Below are 20,762 nucleotides of genomic sequence, written 5' to 3'. Positions count from 1 at the left end.
CGATTTTTTTTTAAAGAGTTTATTCAACTCAAATAAGTCTGAGGACTGAGTCACACTGAAACCATCAACTGAATTTGAAACTTCGGTTCCATAGTCAAAAACATTTCTAGAAATCAGATGAAGCTCAAATTCTTCAATCACTCTTAGGAACATAAATGAAATCTGATAAGGGACTTCTTATGAAATCAATAAATAATGACCACATTTGGAAATTCATACTAGAATTTAGTCTATTAAAGATATTTTAATGAAATAATGAAGGTTTTCTGCCTCCTTGCTAACCTAGAAAGATTAACAAAAATAAGAATACCTAAAAATATACATGGTTTTTAGCATAACCACAAAATTATTGTAGTGACAGATTAAGTAATGTTGCATATAGATTCACAGACTGAAATTGGCTTAAAAACCTTTTCTGTACTTAACAACCTGAGGAATGGAGTCTAATGTTGGTAGTGAAAATTAGTTACCTAATAATACTATACAAACAATGGATTAATTTTACTTTTTCTCCCCACTAAAACTCTTAAATGTAGTTGTGTAAAAATTAAGTCAGGAAATTTCCTTATGATTCACATCTGTCACTTTATGCTAACTAAGCATGGCTGGAATATTAACATACCTAATACCAAGCAAAACTAATTATTGCTGTACTAATGAAAAGGAAGTGCAAAATCATAAGCAAGTGGAATACTTGAATGAAATAAGTAAATTTATTTAAAGACTTAACATCCCAACTTGGGAGACTCCTAATAAATTTAGGAGTCTGAATTTTAGAACCTTGACATTTGTTTTCACTTTTTACAGAAGATGCCTCTTGACTACGGCTATCAAGCAGTGTGTATACAAATAAAAAGATGTGCAAATATACACACACCAAATGCCCTAATAATAAAGAACAGAGAACAAAATGAATTTCAAATGCCAAATTGAAGAACCTAGTACCATGAACCTCCTCACATGATAGCCTTTTGCAAATGGCTGGAACAATGATTAAATTTCAGCCAAAAATTTTCTTAATGTTGCCTATACCATTAAAAACAAGTCATGCCAACTCTATAAATCTAAAATATAATGCTCTGAAAAATTTCCGTAATACCAAAGCCTGAAGTATTGAATCGTGACTCATCTATTTTTCTCTGAGGTAGAGTTAGCAATCCAATTTTATCAGGGCCATAGTTACCTTGAGATAAACCCCATAATCTTTTCACAAAGTAAAAATAATTTTTAAGAGAAAAGAAAACAGGCTTTCCAGGCCATAGCACATAAGATATATTTACAATTTTTAATGTAATAATTAAAAATGATATTGCATTTTAAAAAACAGCCCAGCTGTATTATTGTCATGAAGAATTATCTGAGGATGCTGTCAATGCTGAATATCGTTCAGCCATTACAATCCCATCCTTGATGAAGAGTTAATTCTCTCATGGTATGCACAATATACTCTAACAACTTTCAGCCTACTCTTAGACATGCCCCATCTGAGCAGAATGGATATAAAGAATATAATTCATTCAATTGCTCCTCTCTGTTCTGCACCCCCCCTTCACATTCCTCTCTTCTCAAAAACATCTGAACATATGAAAATTGTCTTTATATAGTAGAAACACCACAATCTATTAACAACACATATTGTCTTTAACTTGAAATATTTTAGTGATGTCTTGGACATCAAAGTAATTTTTTATGGTAGACTCTTGACTGCGTGGGTCCAGCCCATGCCTGCAGTTTGTGCAGACACAGAAACAAGAGGAACTTACAATATTCAGAAAAAGTTAATGGGGTAGCTTTAAAATATTGCTGGAAATTAAGTTTCTTCAAAGAGTTGGCAAGAATGGTCTATTGATCTAAATATGAATTAAACGGATTTACAAAATCATCAAGAAAAGAAACAAATCCAAGTTTATGTGCTGTGAAATTTCTATGGTACCTTTAAAACAGACTGCCCACAATTTTTTATAATGCCAAATCAATTAATTTTTGATGGAAAAAAGAATACAGATGAACTGTATTTTACCTATGTGAAAATCACCAATCCATTAAAAATAAAATTCAAGAGGATGTATACAATCTAATCAAGTCATCATTTTCCTGATTAATAAGAACTACACTTTACACAAAATACTTTATCAGCAGCTGTTTTCATCAAAAAATCAATAGTCATAGTTTCACAGTTGAAAAAGTTACACATTAAAATATTTTACAATTCATTATATATTCACCAGGTTCCCATTTCCTAATGGGCTTGTAATATAAAGCAGAATAGAAGGGAAAACCTCGGAGTTGATAATTTGGACACTCAATTTTACAGAGGACACTAAGAACCACAAAAAGCTTAGTCTCTATCATTAAATAGCAACCAAATTCCATTCTTCTTTAAAAAATTCAATTAAAACATCTTTAAAAAGAAAAAAACCCAACAAATTCCACAACAAGATTAACAGATTTCAAATTAATAGCAGTCTAAAAATCTTCAAAATAAATGTTTTTGTATATCTGAAAAATATGGTATAAAGTTAAAGCATAAAACTATTTCAAACAGTTATTTCCTGCTATGTTTAAAATTAGGCTTTAGACATGTTATTTTTCCCAAAATAATTATTGAAGAAAATATCTCTCAAGTGGCCCAATGAAACTGTAGAGCTAATAGTCAGTTCCACCATATTCAGTGACAAGGATGGTCGGCTATAGAACTATCCAATTCTTGGGAACTGATCTCTGATACTGAAGTACCTGGAAGTGGCTATATTATTGCTGACTTGAAAGAGATCATAGTCACCCCATGTAGTATTCAACTTTTGGTTCTTTGCCTTTCTAAGTACCACCGGTCCCTCTTTTCTTAGTTAGATCACTTAACTTACATTCTTTATAGAATTTGTCTACACTCCTTCAAGTAGAATTAATGTGGTTGCAGTAACTCTTGAAAATAAACGTAAATGATGAAATAAGCTTTGTGGCTTGTGTGTTTTAATGAGGGAGAGGTCCTGGGGGAAGAAGGACAACTATCTGAACTGATGTGAAAAAAATGCAAAAACTGTATAAATTTTGTGCAAGGAGGCTCAAAGCTTTTTTGGCACTTGAGTAAAACTCTGCTAAATCTTCAGTTTCCACCATCAAAGTTTGATTTGTACCATTTCACTGAGTTTTCCTATAATCAATTCCTGATACAGAAAAGACTGGGATGTTAGTATGTATCATTTGCATATCTAAATGACATAAAATGTTAATCATGAAGTTTTACTAACTTATGAAATCTTTTATATCTGCAAAAGAGTCCATGTAGTTTCCTGCTTAAAACAGAATTTAAATTCTGCTTAATTACTCCAAGACAGTTTATAGAAATAAGTTCCTCTAACCTTCAAATTTATTTTTCTTGTTGGCAATATTATATACATGCTTCAGTGAAGTACCTAAATCTCCATTAATTATGCCCTTTAAGGGTTCTAAAATAGCCAGATATTAAGAGTATTTGTATTAGAGTCCCTTGCTCACTATTCAAGACTTCTACTATAAGTAACTGATTTCATAAATATTTTTAAAGTGATGCTGTTTTACTAGATTATACAATGTCCACTCTTCATTAAAGTTGTTTTCCAGTAATATGTTTAATCTAGAAACTGTCAGTAAATTATTGCACTTTTCTTGGTGTGGCACCTGGACATTTGCTAAAACTACTTCCTAGGGCATTAATCATTCATGTCAAATACTGAATAAAATATCAGATTCTAGAATGATGACTAGCATTAGCCCCTACATCTAGGGTTAATGTTTTTCAAAATATTTAAGAATGTATTCTGTGCTTGAATGGGATTTAATAAAGTTGGAGAGTAAGCCCTGACTACTTGGAAATGGGACATGGTTTAATGTCCTACTTTTGTTATTGACATATGGATAAACAGCTTAAAGGATAAAAAGTTCACGGTTTCTATTCCCCCATATTATAAAGTATTATGCATGAGCATACCTCAGTAGAAGAGTTTAAGCAATAAGGAAGACAGTCTAAATTGTGTTAATTTTGGTAACTAATTTCATATGATTGAGCCATTCTCAGTTATAAAAGACAAAGGAAGATGGGGGAATTCATGTGAAAACAGAAATAAAAGGAAAGAGGATGAAGTTGAATCTGTTTTCTTTAAGTGGTTACACACTGGTTATTGGTATAAACAGGATAGTGCTGAGCCTCATTTACAGACCAAGAGAAAAGCTGACCATGCTACTACAAACTAAAAAATTTGGGGTGCAAAACAATGCATGACTATGGGACAGATCATGTAAATAAAGAATATATATTAATGATAGTTTCTATAATATAAATAGCCTTTAATAAAAAAAATAATCTTCTTAATAACATTAATACTTCTATTTTCTGGAAAACATGCATGAAAAACGTATTCAGTTGAACTGCAAAAGGAGAAAAAAATCAACTTAAGGTAAATACTGTATAATTCTTGAACAAGAACTATTCCTGCTCATTCTTTTTTCTGTGATGATTTTTTTACTTTGTGGGAGCCTAGAATTTTCCTGGGAAATAAGAATCAGATCCTTGTAAATACTGTCCAGGAAAAAACCCTCAAATACCACCTTATATCAGGTCTCATTTGTGACTGCTTCCAAAACTTGCAGATAAGACCCCAAATAGTCAAAAGGTTTGGTTTATTAAAAAGAAAAAGTCTCTGGTGAAATCTCGAGTCCCTTCCACCCCAAGCATTTTTCTTCATTAATCAAGGAGTCAAAAAACCCACTTCAAACTATAAATTGAACAGCAATGGAAAAATAAGAAATTTTCATTTTTTTCCACTCTTATGTAGTTTAACATAAACTCCAGTTTACTTAGACCTAATGCAATAACAGCCTTTGTTGGGTCCACATTTCAAAACATAGAACATTTGCAAGACAAAAAAACCCATCATTCTTTTTCCTTCTCCATTATTTCTATATATTTTGGGGATTTTTTGTTTTGTTTTGTTTTTAAAAAAAGATACAAACAAAGTTCAAAGTTTACCTTTTGGACTTAAGGCATAACATGAAATTGCGCATTATTCTAAAGCTTAATTTTGAAATGAACTAGTTTAAGTGCTATCAAACCCTGTTTGCTTTTACATTATTTAAATTATACAGTATTTTCTTTCTGTCCTTGCTGTAAATTCTAATGCTGTTCATGGATTGTGCAATTCCTCTGCAATCAGTCTTTGCCTGTTGACAGTTATTAACAGTGCAGTGTAGAATCCAGATAATGAGCATTCAGTTTCTCAATTATCATTTCAGTTCAATGCATGCTGCTTAATTGTGTGGAAGATCCAATCCATTTTTGTTGTCCAGCCACCATGATGTGCATCGTTCATTTGTTTCATGAAATACTCCAAAGCCTCTTGCTCAGTTTTATCTAAGGCTAGGGTCTTTCGAATGTATGCAATGTCATCAAAAGATTGTAGTTCTGGCATTCCAGAGCCAAGCATCATTGAGAAAAGGTTTATGAAGAGATTAGCATGCTGCCGAATAGCTAGATAAGCTTTGTAACACATCTCCTGAAACCTATAAGTAATAAGAATAGTCTGGTCAGTATGGAGCAAATAGTGGTAAAACCTTCAGGTCTCTGCTCAAATGTCACATAATTACAGAGGCTTTCTTGGACGAAGCTATAAAAAACAGCATTCTCCTAGCTCTCCTTGCCAACACTTTTCTGTTTCCTTTACCACACTAGAATGTAAACTCCACAAGGATGAGGACTTTGTTTACTGTTTTATCCCTCATACCTAGAACAATCCCTGGCATATCAGGAGTATTTAATACGTGCTTTAATAAGTATATATTAAACACAAGGATTGGTCCATACTAAAGTTTTTAGGGCTTAGGCTAGGGTCAAGACTGAGTTATAGATAAAACAGAATTTTAAATGGTACTTTATCAAGGTCTAAGGTAGACTGATGATACACCACAAGGTGGTAAGAAAAATTATGAATAAACATGTAATTATAGTTGACCGACCTTCCTCAAATTATATGACTAAAAAATGTTTTTTTAAGTACTACGCATTATTTGTCAATATAGAGAAAGTGGAGTCCAATTACTTAAACAGCAGCAAATAAAAACTTTAAGTATGTTATAAAGTTTAAGGTTTACTTTCTTTTTAGTCCTTAATTAGCTCACTAAATTAAATTGGTTTCCCTTTCCATTTTCCTTCAAAGCATCACACAGATAAATAAACAGTAAAATGTTCAGTTTTTGCTAAAGTGGTAATCTAATATCCAATATTTAAATTGCTTGAAAGATATCAATTGCTTCTGATAGAACAGCAAGAATTATTTATTTTATGTTTTTGAGTTCTTGAGCTTACCTCTCAAATTCTCTTGTCTTTGTGCATTCTTGGGCTCCTTTACTAATCACTATTAAGAAATCTTGTGTCAAAACAAATGGCACACGTTCTCGCTTATAGCCAAATTTTTTCTTCTTGTGATCCAAAAAGTGCCCAAAATCTATATGAAATAGCTTTCAAAAATAAGAAATTATGTTATAGTTTGACACATGCAGACATATATATGTTGAATTTATAAATTTAGTTTATGAACATCAAAACATTTTAAAGAGAGAAAATGATTACTTGTCCATCATCTTTAACCATGATGTTACTATTGTGACGATCTCCAATTCCCAAAATGAAGGTAGCGACACAATATCCAGCACATGAACGTGTAAACAGGTCAATGGCTGCATCATATCTACAAGAAGAAATAAACACCTTATGAGCAGTGTGGAAATAGAGAACGACCCAGATTATGTTGGGAAAGATGGTCAAAGTTTCTGTTTAAATAACAAAAACAATCACTGACATTAAGGAAGAAAGAAATCATGTCCAAAGATCTGAGGAATTTTGAGATTCTGAAGTTCCCAAGGGTTTCTAAGGAAATTTCTAGATGTTCCCTGACCACAGAATAACTCTTATCAGAGTGAAAAAATACTTGTTAAAAATTAAAATTAAATTAAAATTGATTTTTTCCTAATCATTTTAACATTGAATTAGAACTAAAATTTTAAATGTGCAATGTTAGTTTTTTTAAAAAAAATAAGCAATAAGAATACATTTTAGATACATAAGTTGAATGTATAAAATTTTACCAAATTATAAGCAACTGTGATCATTTAAACACAATAACCTCAAATATTTCAAAAGTTGAGTATATTTTTTCCCATAGTAAGTACAATTGTTTTCTCTGGCCTAATTCAGAGCAATTAACAAACTCATCTAACAAAAACTTAGATTAACACAGGAAGAAAGAATAATAAAACTCACATTTCTCCTTTGTTCTTGTCTTTGAGCCACTGATGTAGTGTGTGGCTGTTGAACTGCAGTGCACCTTTCAGGCCACCTTTGCACTGAATTTGCATGATAGTGTGAGAATTTCTTACCACCTCAATAAGTCCCACACAATCACCAATTGACAGACAACCATAAGGTAACATTCTGAAAAAAGGGGCAACATGTTTATGGAATTTTAAAAGAGAAAATATTTTAATAGGCTAAAACATGAATATTCTATTTGTAAATTTGTCATGCATGACCTTCATTGCCTTAACCTAATTTTGATTTTCTTGTTTATAGAGTAACAAACATATTCCTAGAAAAATCCTCAAAATTACCTGCCAATATTTATTATAACCTTCAATTGAGAAAGCACTTAATTGTATATCAGAAAGGCATCATTGGGCCGACCCTGTGGCTCACTCGGGAGAGTGCGGCGCTGGGAGCGCCGAGGCCGTGGGTTCGGATCCTATACAGAGATGGCCGGTTCGCTCATTGGCTGAGCGCGGTGTGGGCGACACCAAGCCAAGGGTTACGATCCCCTTACCGGTCACAAAAAAAAAAAGAAAGGCATTATTAAGAAAATTATTGTGACAATTAAAATTTTATAAATGTTTATGGCTAAAAATATTGGTAAACTTAAAGATGTTTTAACTGACATCTAAATAAAAATTTAGGGCAGCAGTTCTCAATTTTTGGTCTCAGGACTCCTTTATACTTGTAAAAATTACTGAGGATCCCAAAGAGCTTCTTTTCATGTGTGTTACATCTACTAATATTAAAAGTTAAAACAGAAAAAATTAAAATTAAAATAGCAATTCAGTTAAAAACAGCAAACCATTATGTGTTAATATAAGTAACACTGTTTTATGAAACAAAAAAAGTTTAAAAAAATTTCAGTGAGAACGGTGACAATCTTTCACATTTAAGTTAAAAAATATTATAAATCTGAAAAACACTTAATATTTCCAATGTGTAACTTTAGATGCTTTTTTGCAATCACTAATTTACAATTAAATGTAATTACCAGGGTTGTATAGTTAAATCTTTCACTCTTTCTAGTTCTATAATCTTTTACACTCCACTCCTCTGGGGGATGTGGTGGTAATGGCATGTGGATCTCTCACAACACAGGAAATTATACCCGAAAAAGAAACTTGATTCATTACAACATTGTCTTTGGAAAGGGGCAGGGATTTAGCAATGAATCAGGAGTTAAGAATCTGAAGTTGATGACTCAATTTTGTGCCTTAGTAGGTTACTTGAAATGTCTATTTTCTTCTTTGCAATAAAAGGGTATTACTATTTGTCACCAACACATTTTTACATACTAGCTACTCTTAATTTACTCGTAATCTACAATAAGCCCTTGCCTGGTATTACTTTTGCTATTTCTACCTAATCTATCCTGTTGCTGCAGCTAGACTTGACTCTTGTGCCCACTTACAGACAAACAAAAGTACTTTCAGAGAGGGTGGCTTTTACCTAAATGACTATAAATTTGCAAAGAAACGAGCCAGAGAAGGAAAAATGGTTAGAAACAACAATGACTAGTAGAAGATGAAGCACAATGAAAAACTTAGAGATAATGCTGGTAATTGTGGAAAACTGGGCAGAAACTAACAGACTGGGTTAAAAAAAAAAAACAACTTTAAGATTAGTTGATTTCATAAATTTTGCTGCAAAACTGACTCAAAATGAGAGGATTTTATATTAGAAACTTTCTGTTGTGAAACTTTCTTTTAAACTCAACTTCTGAATGAAAACAGGGGCCTTGAGTGTCTCCTATGTACTGTTTCTAATGGTAATACCCCAGAAACAGTTCCAGAGTCTTTACTAGCTTATTAGAGAGAGAGCTCTTTTCACCTAGCTGAATCTCCTCAGCTATTCTAAGCCAAGTAAGAAGAGGACAAATAAAAGTATCATAGCATATTCAACTATTGTTAATCACTACTGCACGTGTTTCTTTGTAGATATATGCCTCTATATGCTATGATTAATATTTATTAATAGTTTACTTTTTCAGAATAAGTTTTAACATATAGGTTGCCTTATTAGTTACATACCGAAGATCAAGACCCTGATTTTGCCAGATATTTTCCATAATGCGAATAATCTGAAGTGTTAGCATATCTTGCCGTAAATCTGAAATTCAAATATGTATTACCACTTAATGCCACAAATGCAAAATTTATGCCATAAGTCATGCCATCACATTTTTTCAAATGGAAAACAAACAGAGCCATATCTCTTCAAGATAAAGAAAAAAAAAAAAGAGCAGTATTCTGATTCTTTAACACAATTCTAAAGTATATGCATAAACTTATCTGTATAAGAATGTAGGATAAGCGATCATGTATTCCAGAAACATTTTAATTTAAAATATTTAAAATATTTATTTTTCTGAATTCTTAAATTTGAACATGTGTTTATATTAAAATACTGGGATTAACAGGAGTCACAGCTAAAATGTCTTTCCTAATGGAAACCCTTCAATGATCATCCCCCTCTTTCCCACAGCCTGTTCTCCAAATAAATTAGGACCTTCTTAGCAGACTATACTTTTTCTTTGTATCATGGTTGTAATTTTATTTTTGTAATTATTTGTTTAATGTTCCTCTTTTCCCTCTTATGGACTAAGCTCCAAGAGGGCAGGGATTCCGTTTTGTTTATTGCTACAACCCTAGGACCTAGCACATAGAATATTTATGGAATGAATAGATGCTCACACAGCTATACAAATGACAGTTAAAAACTGATTTCAGGACTTCTGATTCTAAACCTTGTACTTTTCTTTTCAATGATTACACATGCATACTGCAAAGACATCTGTTTAATATTACATATTGTATTATATGTGTATTCCTTAAATGGCTTTCAATAGTTTTCATGGTTCATAAATATCCTGTGTATAAAAAGATAGCTAAATTCATACATCATAAGCTCATTAATACTCTCCCTTACCATCCCCATTTTTAAAGATGATCTCATTGTTCTGAAACAGCAACTCTGACATGATGTCTGGATTCTCCCAATTCAACCACAGTGGCCTTTTTGCAGAGGACATAATTCGACACTCTTCAAGCCTATAAAATAGTTAAAAACTAGTAAGCTAGGCACCTTAGCTTTGTTCTTTTTAATCTCAAATTAATTTGAAAATACACAGCACATTTTCAATAAATTGGAACATACGTTAGTTTTATAGATATTACATTTCATTTCTTATCCAATGATATCAGAAATTCCGGCCATACAAGGTTTTAAAATCTATTATTAAGGTAGTAAAAACTCATTCTGAATAAATGTGTTTCTCAGCTTAAGACAATTTTACTACTCCTATTTTGTAGGGTAGGAGAGGAGAATGAGAGAGGGAAGCAAATCTAATTGGACATTTTGATTATAATGAACATTTTAACTTTTCTCAAGATTTTATCCAGAAAAAGGTACTTATTTAAATATATCAATAAAACTCCCAAGAAAGTACCTTACCTGAGGTTTCCTAGTTGATGAGCAGGGTTTAGAGGAGATAGAAAGCCCTGTAGAGCATCCATGAAATCTGGTCGCCTCATTTGCTCAACTAAAAACTTCATCTGTACCTGATAAAAAAACATAATCACAATTAGAAACTGATTTCATAAAAGGTAACTGCTAATCTCTTTTGCACAACTGAAACCTCAGTATTGTGTAGTCTTTGAATCCATATCCTGGATTGGCTACATTCTAATTAGAAGTGTTGCTATAACACAGAGCAGTATAACTCAGAGAGAGAGGCAAGAGTGGTTGCACTATGCACTTTCCTGTGAGAAGATGAACTCTGCTGACAGAGGCAATGTTTTGGCTCTAGAGCAGGTTGGTCAACTATGGTCTGAAGGTTGGCTGTCAATTTTTGTAAATCAAATTGTATTAAAATATAGCCAAGCACATTCATTACATATTGGCTGCTTTCACAACAGCCGAGTTGAGTAGTTAAGACAGAGACCACAAAGCCTGCAAAGTCTAAAACATTTACTACCTGGCCCTTTAAGAAAAAATTTGCTGATCCTTTTTCTACAGGAAAAACTAGAGACCATGTTATCTTAGCTAAATAACCTTACTTTTAGGCTTCTCAGAAAACACATTCACTCTCTCTCTACTGGATAAGAAAAGTCTAGGGAGGCCAAAAGAAATTGTAGGGAAAAAACCTTGTAAAAACATTTGTTACATGAGTCTCACAGTATACTCAGTTTCTAGTACATAGTTACAAAGAAATATCCCTTTTTGATCGATTCAAACCAGAGCCTAGACTGCTAAGCTAACATGCAACGTCTGGCATTTTATTTTAGGAAATTTCCATCTATTGAAAATATAAAATGTGAGTGGGGGGAAAAAAGAGGTTAGGAGCTAAGAATTGATAATGAATTAATTTTCATGCTGGAATTTTAGGAATAATTTTTTTTCCTTCTTACTATGTAATTGAATAGCTCTAGTTATCACTGATTAGTAGCTCTTGCTCATGTAAAGGCATTTCTTTTTCTATTACTGTCAACCCTAATGTTATCACAGTGCTTCATATACTCTCTCATTCATTGTTATAACACAAAACCACTCAAAGTAACTCCTTTTGTTTCTATGACTGCAATTTTAGTTCCCTATAACAATCTTAAGGCAATAATGATCTGAGTAATGAATATCATGTTCCTAATTAATCCACTGTATCACAGCCAATTTGTGATATGAAAACTCCAGCCTATACAGATGGTCCCTAACTTAACAATGGACCTACTTATGATTTTTCATTCTCAACTTTGTGATGGTGCGAAAGCGATATGCATTCAATAGAAACCATACTTACAATTTTGAATTTTGATCTTTTCCTGGGCTAGAAATAAACTGTACGATTCTCTCTAGCAATGCTGGGCAGTGGCACTGACCTGCAGCTCCCAGTCAATCACGCAGTCACAAGGATAAACAACTGATAATCCACAGTGTACTGTGTTACCAGCATTTTCCGGATATTGTGTTTTGTATTTTCATACCCCATCATGTCTACAAAATGGCCATTTTTGACTTAACTATATTTTCAACTTATATTTCAACTCAATGGGTTTACTGGATGCAACCCCATGGTAAGTACATCTTATATTTACATGGTAAGGAGCATCTATATTTACAAATGTATCTAATATGTTTCTTTTTTCTTAGCTCAGTTACAATATAAATGTAAGTTTTGTTCTTTCAAGGCAGTCTAGTTCCCTCTTGCCAATAAATTCCAGCATCAGAAACAATACAATTATTTTCTAATATCCTATATTTAAACTTATATGCCACAACTTCAATAAAAGCAACTCAGTCACACACTATAGGACATTTATATTAATACAATAACTTTCTTTTAAAGTTTTTTTGCTCCAAATAATATTAATGAAGGTGTTGGAAAAATTCATTCAGTACTGCTAATTTATATTCTCTGTCCTTTGGGGACTCACCAATAAACTTTTTAAAAAAAATTTTTCCATTTCACTAGAGGTTAGGAAGATCTCAGTTTTTACTGTAGGATGTGGTGGATTGGATTGAATAAAGGATAGACAGTAGCAAAAGGTCATGAAAAACCTTTACGCTATATTTCATATTCCTTAGTTACACTGACCTAGATTGCAGATGACTAGAGTGTGTGATATATTTTCTGTGTGACTATAAGCCCATTTTAAACTTAGGTAAAAAAGAATTTCTTTCCACTCATTTTCAGGATCATTACTAAGAAATATAATAAATGACAGTAAGGAAAGAACCATTCTAAATACTTAGAGCTACATAAAAGAGAAAGGAAGGAAACGTAGAGGGAACTAACATTTGGGTACCACCCATGTTCTACGGACTGTGATAGCTGCTTTGCATAGCTCATGCAATTGAATTTTCATATAACCCTGTGAAGAAAGTATTATCCCCATTTTACAGATGAGAAAAATGAATCTTGAGAGCCTAAATAATGAGTCTAACATTACACAGCTAAGAGGCAGTAGAAATTGGATCCAAATTCTAATCTGCTGATTCTAAGGACAATGATCTGTACATATACTGGGCTTCTAAACAACCCTCCCCAACTTCAATGAAAAGAGTTTCAAAAACAAACTAAAGACTACATACCTTTTGTGTTTCATCCTTCTTCTCCTGTTTGAGAATGTCAGTTAAGTTAATGAGCTTTTCCATAGCCTCAACTTGCCTATTCAGGTGCTTCAAATACATTCCACATGCACGACAGTAGGACTCCAAAAGCAGGCCAAACCTCTGACTAACTGTTTTATTGTGCATCTCAGATCTAAAAGAATAGTGTGAGATTTATATATATATATATATATATATATATATATGGTCATAAATCAGGATATATATAATCTTTCTAAAAAAATAAGACCACCCATTTTCTAAATCCAATAAATGTTACAATCACACTAACAATAAAAAGATTCCAAACCCATCATTTAGAAGCAAAACAATCGAGAATCTCAGGTAGTTCCTGGACATGTAAATTTAGTAAACAATTAGTTTTTAGGTTTATTTCAATGACTTTTTATCCACTAATTTCAGCACAAGATACAAAAACATGGAAAAAGAAAATTGGGCACAAAAATAATAAAATGAGGGCTGGCCAGTTAGCTCAGCTGGTTAGTGTGTGCTGCTGATAACACCAAGGTCCAAGGTTTGATCCCCACTGACCCGCCAAAATAAAATGAATAGGAGGAAACAAACAGCTTGGTGAGAACTATTGGATTCTTGGATTCTTTTGGCACACATGTCTACACTTTTCTATACTGTCTTTAAATTTAAGTTATTTTAAACCTAGCTTCTAATTTTTATTTTTTATTTATTTATTTATTTTATTTTTTATTTTTATTTTATTTTATTTTTTTTGTTGTTGTTGTTGTTGGTTTTTCGTGACAGGTACTCAGCCAGTGAGTGCACCGGTCATTCCTATATAGGATCCGAACCCGCGGCGGGAGCGTCGCGGCGCTCCCAGCGCCGCACTCTACCGAGTGCGCCACAGGCTCGGCCCCTAATTTTTATTTTAACATTTAAAAATCATATTAGACACAAATTGATTCTAAATTTATAAAAACTATATGGTTTATAACCTCTAACTTTGAGTACTAGATATATCACATTCTGCAAAATATACATATATTTTCCTTTTTGGCAGCTGGCCAGTTTGGGGATATGAACCCTTGACCATGGTATTATAACACTGTGCTCAAACCAGCTGAGCTAACTGGCCAGCCCTATTTTTTATTCTTAATTAGCTTGCTTTGCTTTCTAGTAAGAAACATGGGATTTTGTTATTATTGTTCTGAATTTCAAGGTAAGATTTTTTCCTTTATTTTGGGATATTTTAATCCACATACACAGTGAAACATACAGCCACACTAATCTGTACCTAATAATTCTACTTGGCTTAAAGTAGAATCAAAATATTTAAAAAATATTTCAGCTCTCATTCATGTATAAAATTCAGTTTTGAATTTTACTGCTTATTTAATTTTGAAAAGAAAAAGTTGAGGAGGAGCTCATCCACTGGTACAGTATGCTACAATCATGGGAAACTCTTCTAGCCAAACAAAAACAAAAGTATGTTATTAATACATACTTATACATCTATTAAAAAAGCAAGTAACATACATTAAAGGATTTAATGAGGAGTCTGACTTACTTTAAATGCCAAAAGAAAAAGTGTCCAATCCTTTGATTAGTCAGTGCTTTCTTGAGTAAGAACCTCACAAGCAGGTTATCCAAATATTGTTCATATTTTAGGACCTACATGATAAAAAAACAAAAAACAAATTAGGGCCAGTTTCTGCATGGCTGGATTTAAAGAAAAATTTTCATAAAGAAAGTATATACTACTGGGAATAAAAGATTTTTTTTAAAAAAGCATAAAACTGGTTAATATGTTAGGTTTTGGAAGTGCATGGATTTATAATAAAATATTACTTTCTATTTTACATTATTTTACCTGTACTAGCTGAATTAGATACTGAGAAAGTTTGTCATCTGTTAAATATTTTTCCAAACATCGAACAGCAAAACTTCGAACCAGAGGATCTGGGTAATTACAATCCAGAAGCTCCATAGCCTGTTCAGGTTTGATTGGAGGCCAATCTTTTACCAAGCAGTACATCTGCATATGAGAAAGATAATAAATCATATTTAAAAAGCACAGATAGTTGTGAATAAACCCTCTAAAACATTGTCTTAACTTCTGACTCTAAAATTAGTTTATAAAATTAAAAACCCCCTTAAAATTTGCCTAAAATTTTCAGTTCTAATTAGTTTTATCTGTGAAAATGATGGCAACAGTATTTTCTCTACGATACTACCATTATTAATTAATTTTAAACATAGTCTATTTCACGTTTCATATTTATGCAGACTTACTTTTTTTTTTCTTTTTTTGGCAGCTGGCCGGTACGAGGATCCGAACCCTTGACCTTGGTGTTGTAACACCGTGCTGTAACCAACTGAGCTAACCGGCCAGCCCTATGCAGACTTTCTGAGAGAAAACAATTTGAGTGACATACCAAATCTGAGCAACAGTTATTCAGTAATCTCAAACATGCATTTACCTGGGCTACTTCATCTCTAGAATTCCATTTAACGGACAGAAGCAATTTGGGTAGAATTTCGGGGATAGTTACACAATAGTGTCTGTGTGGGAAAGACAAAACAAAATAAAAAACATTCTTCCATGTTATTCAAAAAGCTTAGATGTCTAACTCTTCAATTATGCAATCTTTAAGGAGTTTCAAACTTCTTACCATTACTAGCCTTTTTTAAAATCAAAAGGGATCAGTGTTTAACACTATAGTTGTATATATGTGCACATATATACTTAGGCATAGTTATAATGGCAAAGAAGAAAATCCAAATGGAGGATAAGTACTAAAATTTAGTTGATAGTTAAGAAAAATGATGAATATACATTATACCACTCTTTATATAGCTCATGTTATTCACTTACGTACACAATATGAATCACAGACTCACCACTTTTACGGTGGTCAATGAATAAAGTTTATGTTTTAATGGACTTTCTGCAGAAATGTACTGCAACTGCTTTATTTAAATATACCAAAGTCACTTACCAAGCAGCAAAATAATTTCTTCATAAGTTAAAATAAGACATTACACTATTACTTTGCAGAGGTGTAAGAAAAAAAGAAAAATGGAAAGGAATTCCTGAAAATTGTAATATTCAGACCATGTAAATTACAAATAAATTGATTTAAAACTTTAATTTTTTTTTAAAATCTTGAATTTTATTTTTAAAAATCCTTAGAGTCATATTAGGGACTCAGAATTTTAAAAAGCCTTAAATGTGCAAAGTAAGTAGCAATGCAGCATGATTTTCTAGAAATATTGATCCATATCCATAGTTTCAATTAAGACAATGTATATAAATTTAAAAATCATGTAAATTGTGCTTTATTTACTGTAATAGTTATGGCAAAAATATGGCAAGATCAGCCAAAGTCAGTTCTTCCTTCTGTAATAAAGAAAAAAAAACAGAGAATCTCTATTTTAATAAACACTTACCTGTGACTCCACAGAAAATCTTTCTCTTGCTCAGTGATTTCAGATAGAGGATCTCGTGTACAAATTGCCCGGAGCTGTTCTTTGTCATTTTCTCTTAATTCATTGTCTCTAGCTAGTCTGTTACTCTGTAAAATAAAGTAATATCTTATATATGTTTTCTTGGCCATATTTTCCCCCCAGGACAGAAGCAAATTAATTTGCAATAAACTTTGCATTGTTTATTAACTGCTGTAAAATAATTTATTCTCATTGCAAGACTTTATATTTAGGGACAGGAAAGAATCAATTTAAGACACAGTATTGGTGGAACAAATCCAATAACTTACTTGGTTAACATTACCACCAACCACAGTTAGAACAGTACCTGCAGATTTAGGGAGAAGACCAGATTGGGATACTAGAGGACAGTAGTGAGTAACTTACATCTCTTACTGATAAGGTTCCTTCCTAGTATCCTATTAACTAATCTGTTAATGTTTCTGGTATAATGGGATAAAAAACAGTAAAATTATAAAATAAAAATGCAAACTCTTTCATGTTCCTTGCCTGAACACATCCTTATAATTGCCGTAATTCTTTCAAATTTAAAAAGTAAAAATAAATAAGGGAAGAAATCTCATTAAAACACTGTGCACTGAATATTAGGAAACTAAAAAGAAAATAACATAACTTTTTACATAATTCCAAGTAATGTATTTATTCTCTTTAAATGTAAATATATAAACTATATAGTAAATAATTATGAATACATGCAAAACAAAAACACACCCCTCAGAATGGGTTACACATATTTCTAATGCTAAAAACCAAAGCAGACATCCACAGTACTTGGTTTTTGTACATTTACACTTTGTTCATTTATTCAACAGGATGAAGAAATATTGCAGGAACATATTCGTTCAACAAATATTTATTAAATATGTACCATGTGCCTTGTTGTGTACTTGTTGTTGGTGTTACAAAATACAGTAGTGGGCCGGCCCGTGGCTCACTCGGGAGAGCGTGGTGCTGATAACACCAAGGCTCCGGGTTCGGATCCCATATAGGGATGGCCGGTTTGCTCACTGGCTGAGCGTGTTGCTGACAAAATACAGTAGTAAAAAACCATGCACTAACAAATAAGAAACAAATAAGAAAAATATTGGAATAGTTGATATATGTACTCTGGGTGACTTACTCTCAGAGAATGACTAAGTGGCTACTTTAGACTGGGTATTTGAAAATGGACTCTCAGAACACAGTGTTTAATTTGTGATTCAGATTTTAAGTAGGCACTATACTTACTAAGACCATGGAAAGATTACTGTAGATGGAGGAAATACTTAGTACAGGACTCTAAGTGGAGAATAAGTTTAGTGTGAAGGAGAAATAGCAACAAAGCCAGTTGGCCTAACACCCAGTAGACAAGGAAAAGGGGAGAAGAGGTTGAGTTCAGAGCATATAAAATTTGCAGGTCAGGGTAAAAAAATTTGGATTTTATTTTTAATGAAAGCTAAAGAATGAATACCATGATTTGATTTATTTTTCATAAAGATTATTCTGGCTGCTCTGCAGAAGAAGAGAGACCAATTAGGAGGCTATTGTAATAGTGGAGGCATGAAATAATAAATATTTAACTCTCAATTTACCAGGAAAAGTAGTCACTACAATTTATCATCTGGGTCCAATGGACGCTTCTTTTATATTACTTTTTTTGTTTATATTTTTAATATAAAATAATTTGCAGAAGAATAAAGTGATGGTAAAAAAACAATTTTAACAAACGTTTTAATAAGAAATTAAACACAGTAAAACCAAATTTTTATGCACATTTTCCTGATTTTGAAGATAAATATATCTTTGTTAAACCGCAAACTACATTGTCAAAATGCAATACTTCTGAAAACTCTAATGGCTCATAAAGAGAAAATGGCCATCTTCTTTGCTCCATAATTGCAAAATATTTCCATTTTTATACTCATAGAGACCAATCAGAATGATCAATCCATGGATTTTTAGAATTTCTACATTACCTTTTTCTTTCTAGTCACCTTTGTATACATACCTGCCTTCAGCATTTGTCCATTTAGAAAGTGTATCAAGTACATTTTGGTACACATCATAAAAAATGGAAAGAATACTGTAAAACATGGAGCTGTTGAGGTTCTTCTCACAAAATATTGTGTGACAAAGTCATTCCTGTTGAATGACTAACTGAATGTGAATACCTTATTTCCTTTTTGTCCTTAGAAATGTATTGTTCACTGATTGTTATCTTGAGTTTGAGAAAATTCATTAGGATGTTGTCATCTGATATTTCATTTATATGATAAATTTCACCATCATCATTAGAGTCTGGAGCAGGGTTCTCAACTGGGGTGATAATGCCCCCTCTGCCTCCAAAGGGCCTTTGGTAATATCTGGAGACATATTTGATTGTCACAACTTGGTGTGATTGTACTACTGGCATCTAGTAGGGTAGAGGCCAGGGATGCTGCTAAACATCCTGTAATTCAGGATAGCCCCTATAACAAAGAATTATTTGGCCCAAAATATCAATAATGACAAGGTTGAGAAACTTCTCTAAAATGGTATTATTTATCTTTTTGCATTTGTATTGTGATTTGTCTAATAATTGCAAAATATCTTCCTCTGTCAATTTTCTTCCCTTTGGCATAATGGAAAGTGAAAAATTCTGAATTTCAATGTCCAATAAAAGACTAAAAAACCCCAAGAAACAAACAAACAAAATACAAGGATGATGTAATAGTGATGATTTATTTCACTACTGTATCATCCTTTTAGGTTATTCTATCCTTCTTCTACATATTCACATTATTTTAGTCTTTTTTTTTTTAGCATAGTTGGAAATAATTAATAAATCATGATGAAATAATTCCTAGGGTGATGAAATAGTAAGATATTTTAAGATACAGGAAAATTTAAATCCCATAAGGTATCTTAGATTTATAAAAGTTGCCAATATACCCAAATGGTAATTGAAAGATAAAATAGCTTTATTCTATTATAAAAATAAGCAACTTTTTTTCTTTGAAAGAAAGGAAAATTCTTTTTTTTTTTTTTTTTTAAAAAAGATGACCGGTAAGGGGATCTCAACCCTTGGCTTGGTGTTGTCAGCACCATGCTCAGCCAGTGAGCCAACCGGCCATCCCTATATAGGATCCGAACCTGTGGCCTTGGTGTTATCAGCACCGCACTCTCCTGATTGAGCCACGGGCCAGCCCAAAAGAAAGGAAAATTCTAAGAAAGAACACAAGTCAGAAAATATCAATCCTCACAAAGAGTTAGAACTGCTCAAAAAACCCCTCATATCTTTGAAATCACACATGCAGGAAAGATACTATCACTCAGTTTACAAAAGGGATTGGGGGCCGAACCCGTGGCGCACTCGGGAGAGTGCAGCGCTGGGAGTGCAGTAGCGCTCCCACCGCGGGTTCGGATCCTATATAAGGATGGCCGGTGAGCTCACTGGCTGAGCGCAGTGCGGCCGGTCACAAGAAAGACAAAAAAAAAAAAAAAAAAGGGATTGGTAAATTCCTTCCTGAGAATACAGCTGTAAACTAATAAAGTTCCTAAGTGCATCCTAAGTGCAGTATTTCAGGCTGCCTCTTGGTGCTGTTATTACTGTTATTGGGGTAGGCAAATTTTAGGACCTTTTGGCCCAATAGTCATTGGCTGGTCTATCTATAACAACCTACAACCAGCCCAAAGAAAAAGTGATAAATTTGGAAACTGGAGGAGAGACACCAAAGAAGAAAAATATCTTCTCTTAGTACTGACAGTTCTGCTCTTGAGAAATAAGGGAGAGTTAATGGTCCTGGAATCTAGTTATATTGTGGTTCCAAAGTTATGGCACCAAGATTAGACAATTAAATCAATATTTAAATTCCTTGAGGGG

The 20,762-nt window shown here is 32.8% G+C and overlaps 1 protein-coding gene across 1 annotated transcript in view; it reads right to left on the bottom strand.

Annotated features, from left to right (window-relative positions):
- Positions 1 to 2,125: 2,125 nt before the first annotated feature.
- PIK3CA (phosphatidylinositol-4,5-bisphosphate 3-kinase catalytic subunit alpha) overlaps positions 2,126 to 20,762 on the bottom strand; it is an 87,303-nt gene continuing 68,666 nt past the window's right edge. Inside the window, exons 10-21 of the mRNA XM_063093280.1 lie at positions 16,865 to 16,989; positions 15,895 to 15,976; positions 15,285 to 15,449; positions 14,982 to 15,085; positions 13,424 to 13,595; positions 10,790 to 10,896; positions 10,265 to 10,386; positions 9,367 to 9,445; positions 7,292 to 7,462; positions 6,602 to 6,719; positions 6,338 to 6,489; positions 2,126 to 5,535 (exon numbers count right to left, since the gene is read on the bottom strand). Coding sequence (XP_062949350.1) covers positions 5,265 to 5,535; positions 6,338 to 6,489; positions 6,602 to 6,719; positions 7,292 to 7,462; positions 9,367 to 9,445; positions 10,265 to 10,386; positions 10,790 to 10,896; positions 13,424 to 13,595; positions 14,982 to 15,085; positions 15,285 to 15,449; positions 15,895 to 15,976; positions 16,865 to 16,989 — 1,668 coding nt within the window. The 3' untranslated portion in view covers positions 2,126 to 5,264. The remainder of the gene's footprint in view (positions 5,536 to 6,337; positions 6,490 to 6,601; positions 6,720 to 7,291; positions 7,463 to 9,366; positions 9,446 to 10,264; positions 10,387 to 10,789; positions 10,897 to 13,423; positions 13,596 to 14,981; positions 15,086 to 15,284; positions 15,450 to 15,894; positions 15,977 to 16,864; positions 16,990 to 20,762) is intronic.

This window comes from Cynocephalus volans, chromosome 1 (assembly GCF_027409185.1).
Source record: "Cynocephalus volans isolate mCynVol1 chromosome 1, mCynVol1.pri, whole genome shotgun sequence".
Classification (NCBI taxonomy): Eukaryota; Metazoa; Chordata; class Mammalia; order Dermoptera; family Cynocephalidae; genus Cynocephalus; species Cynocephalus volans.
Note: the sequence above shows the minus strand (reverse complement) of the source record. Positions and strands in the feature narration are given on the sequence as shown.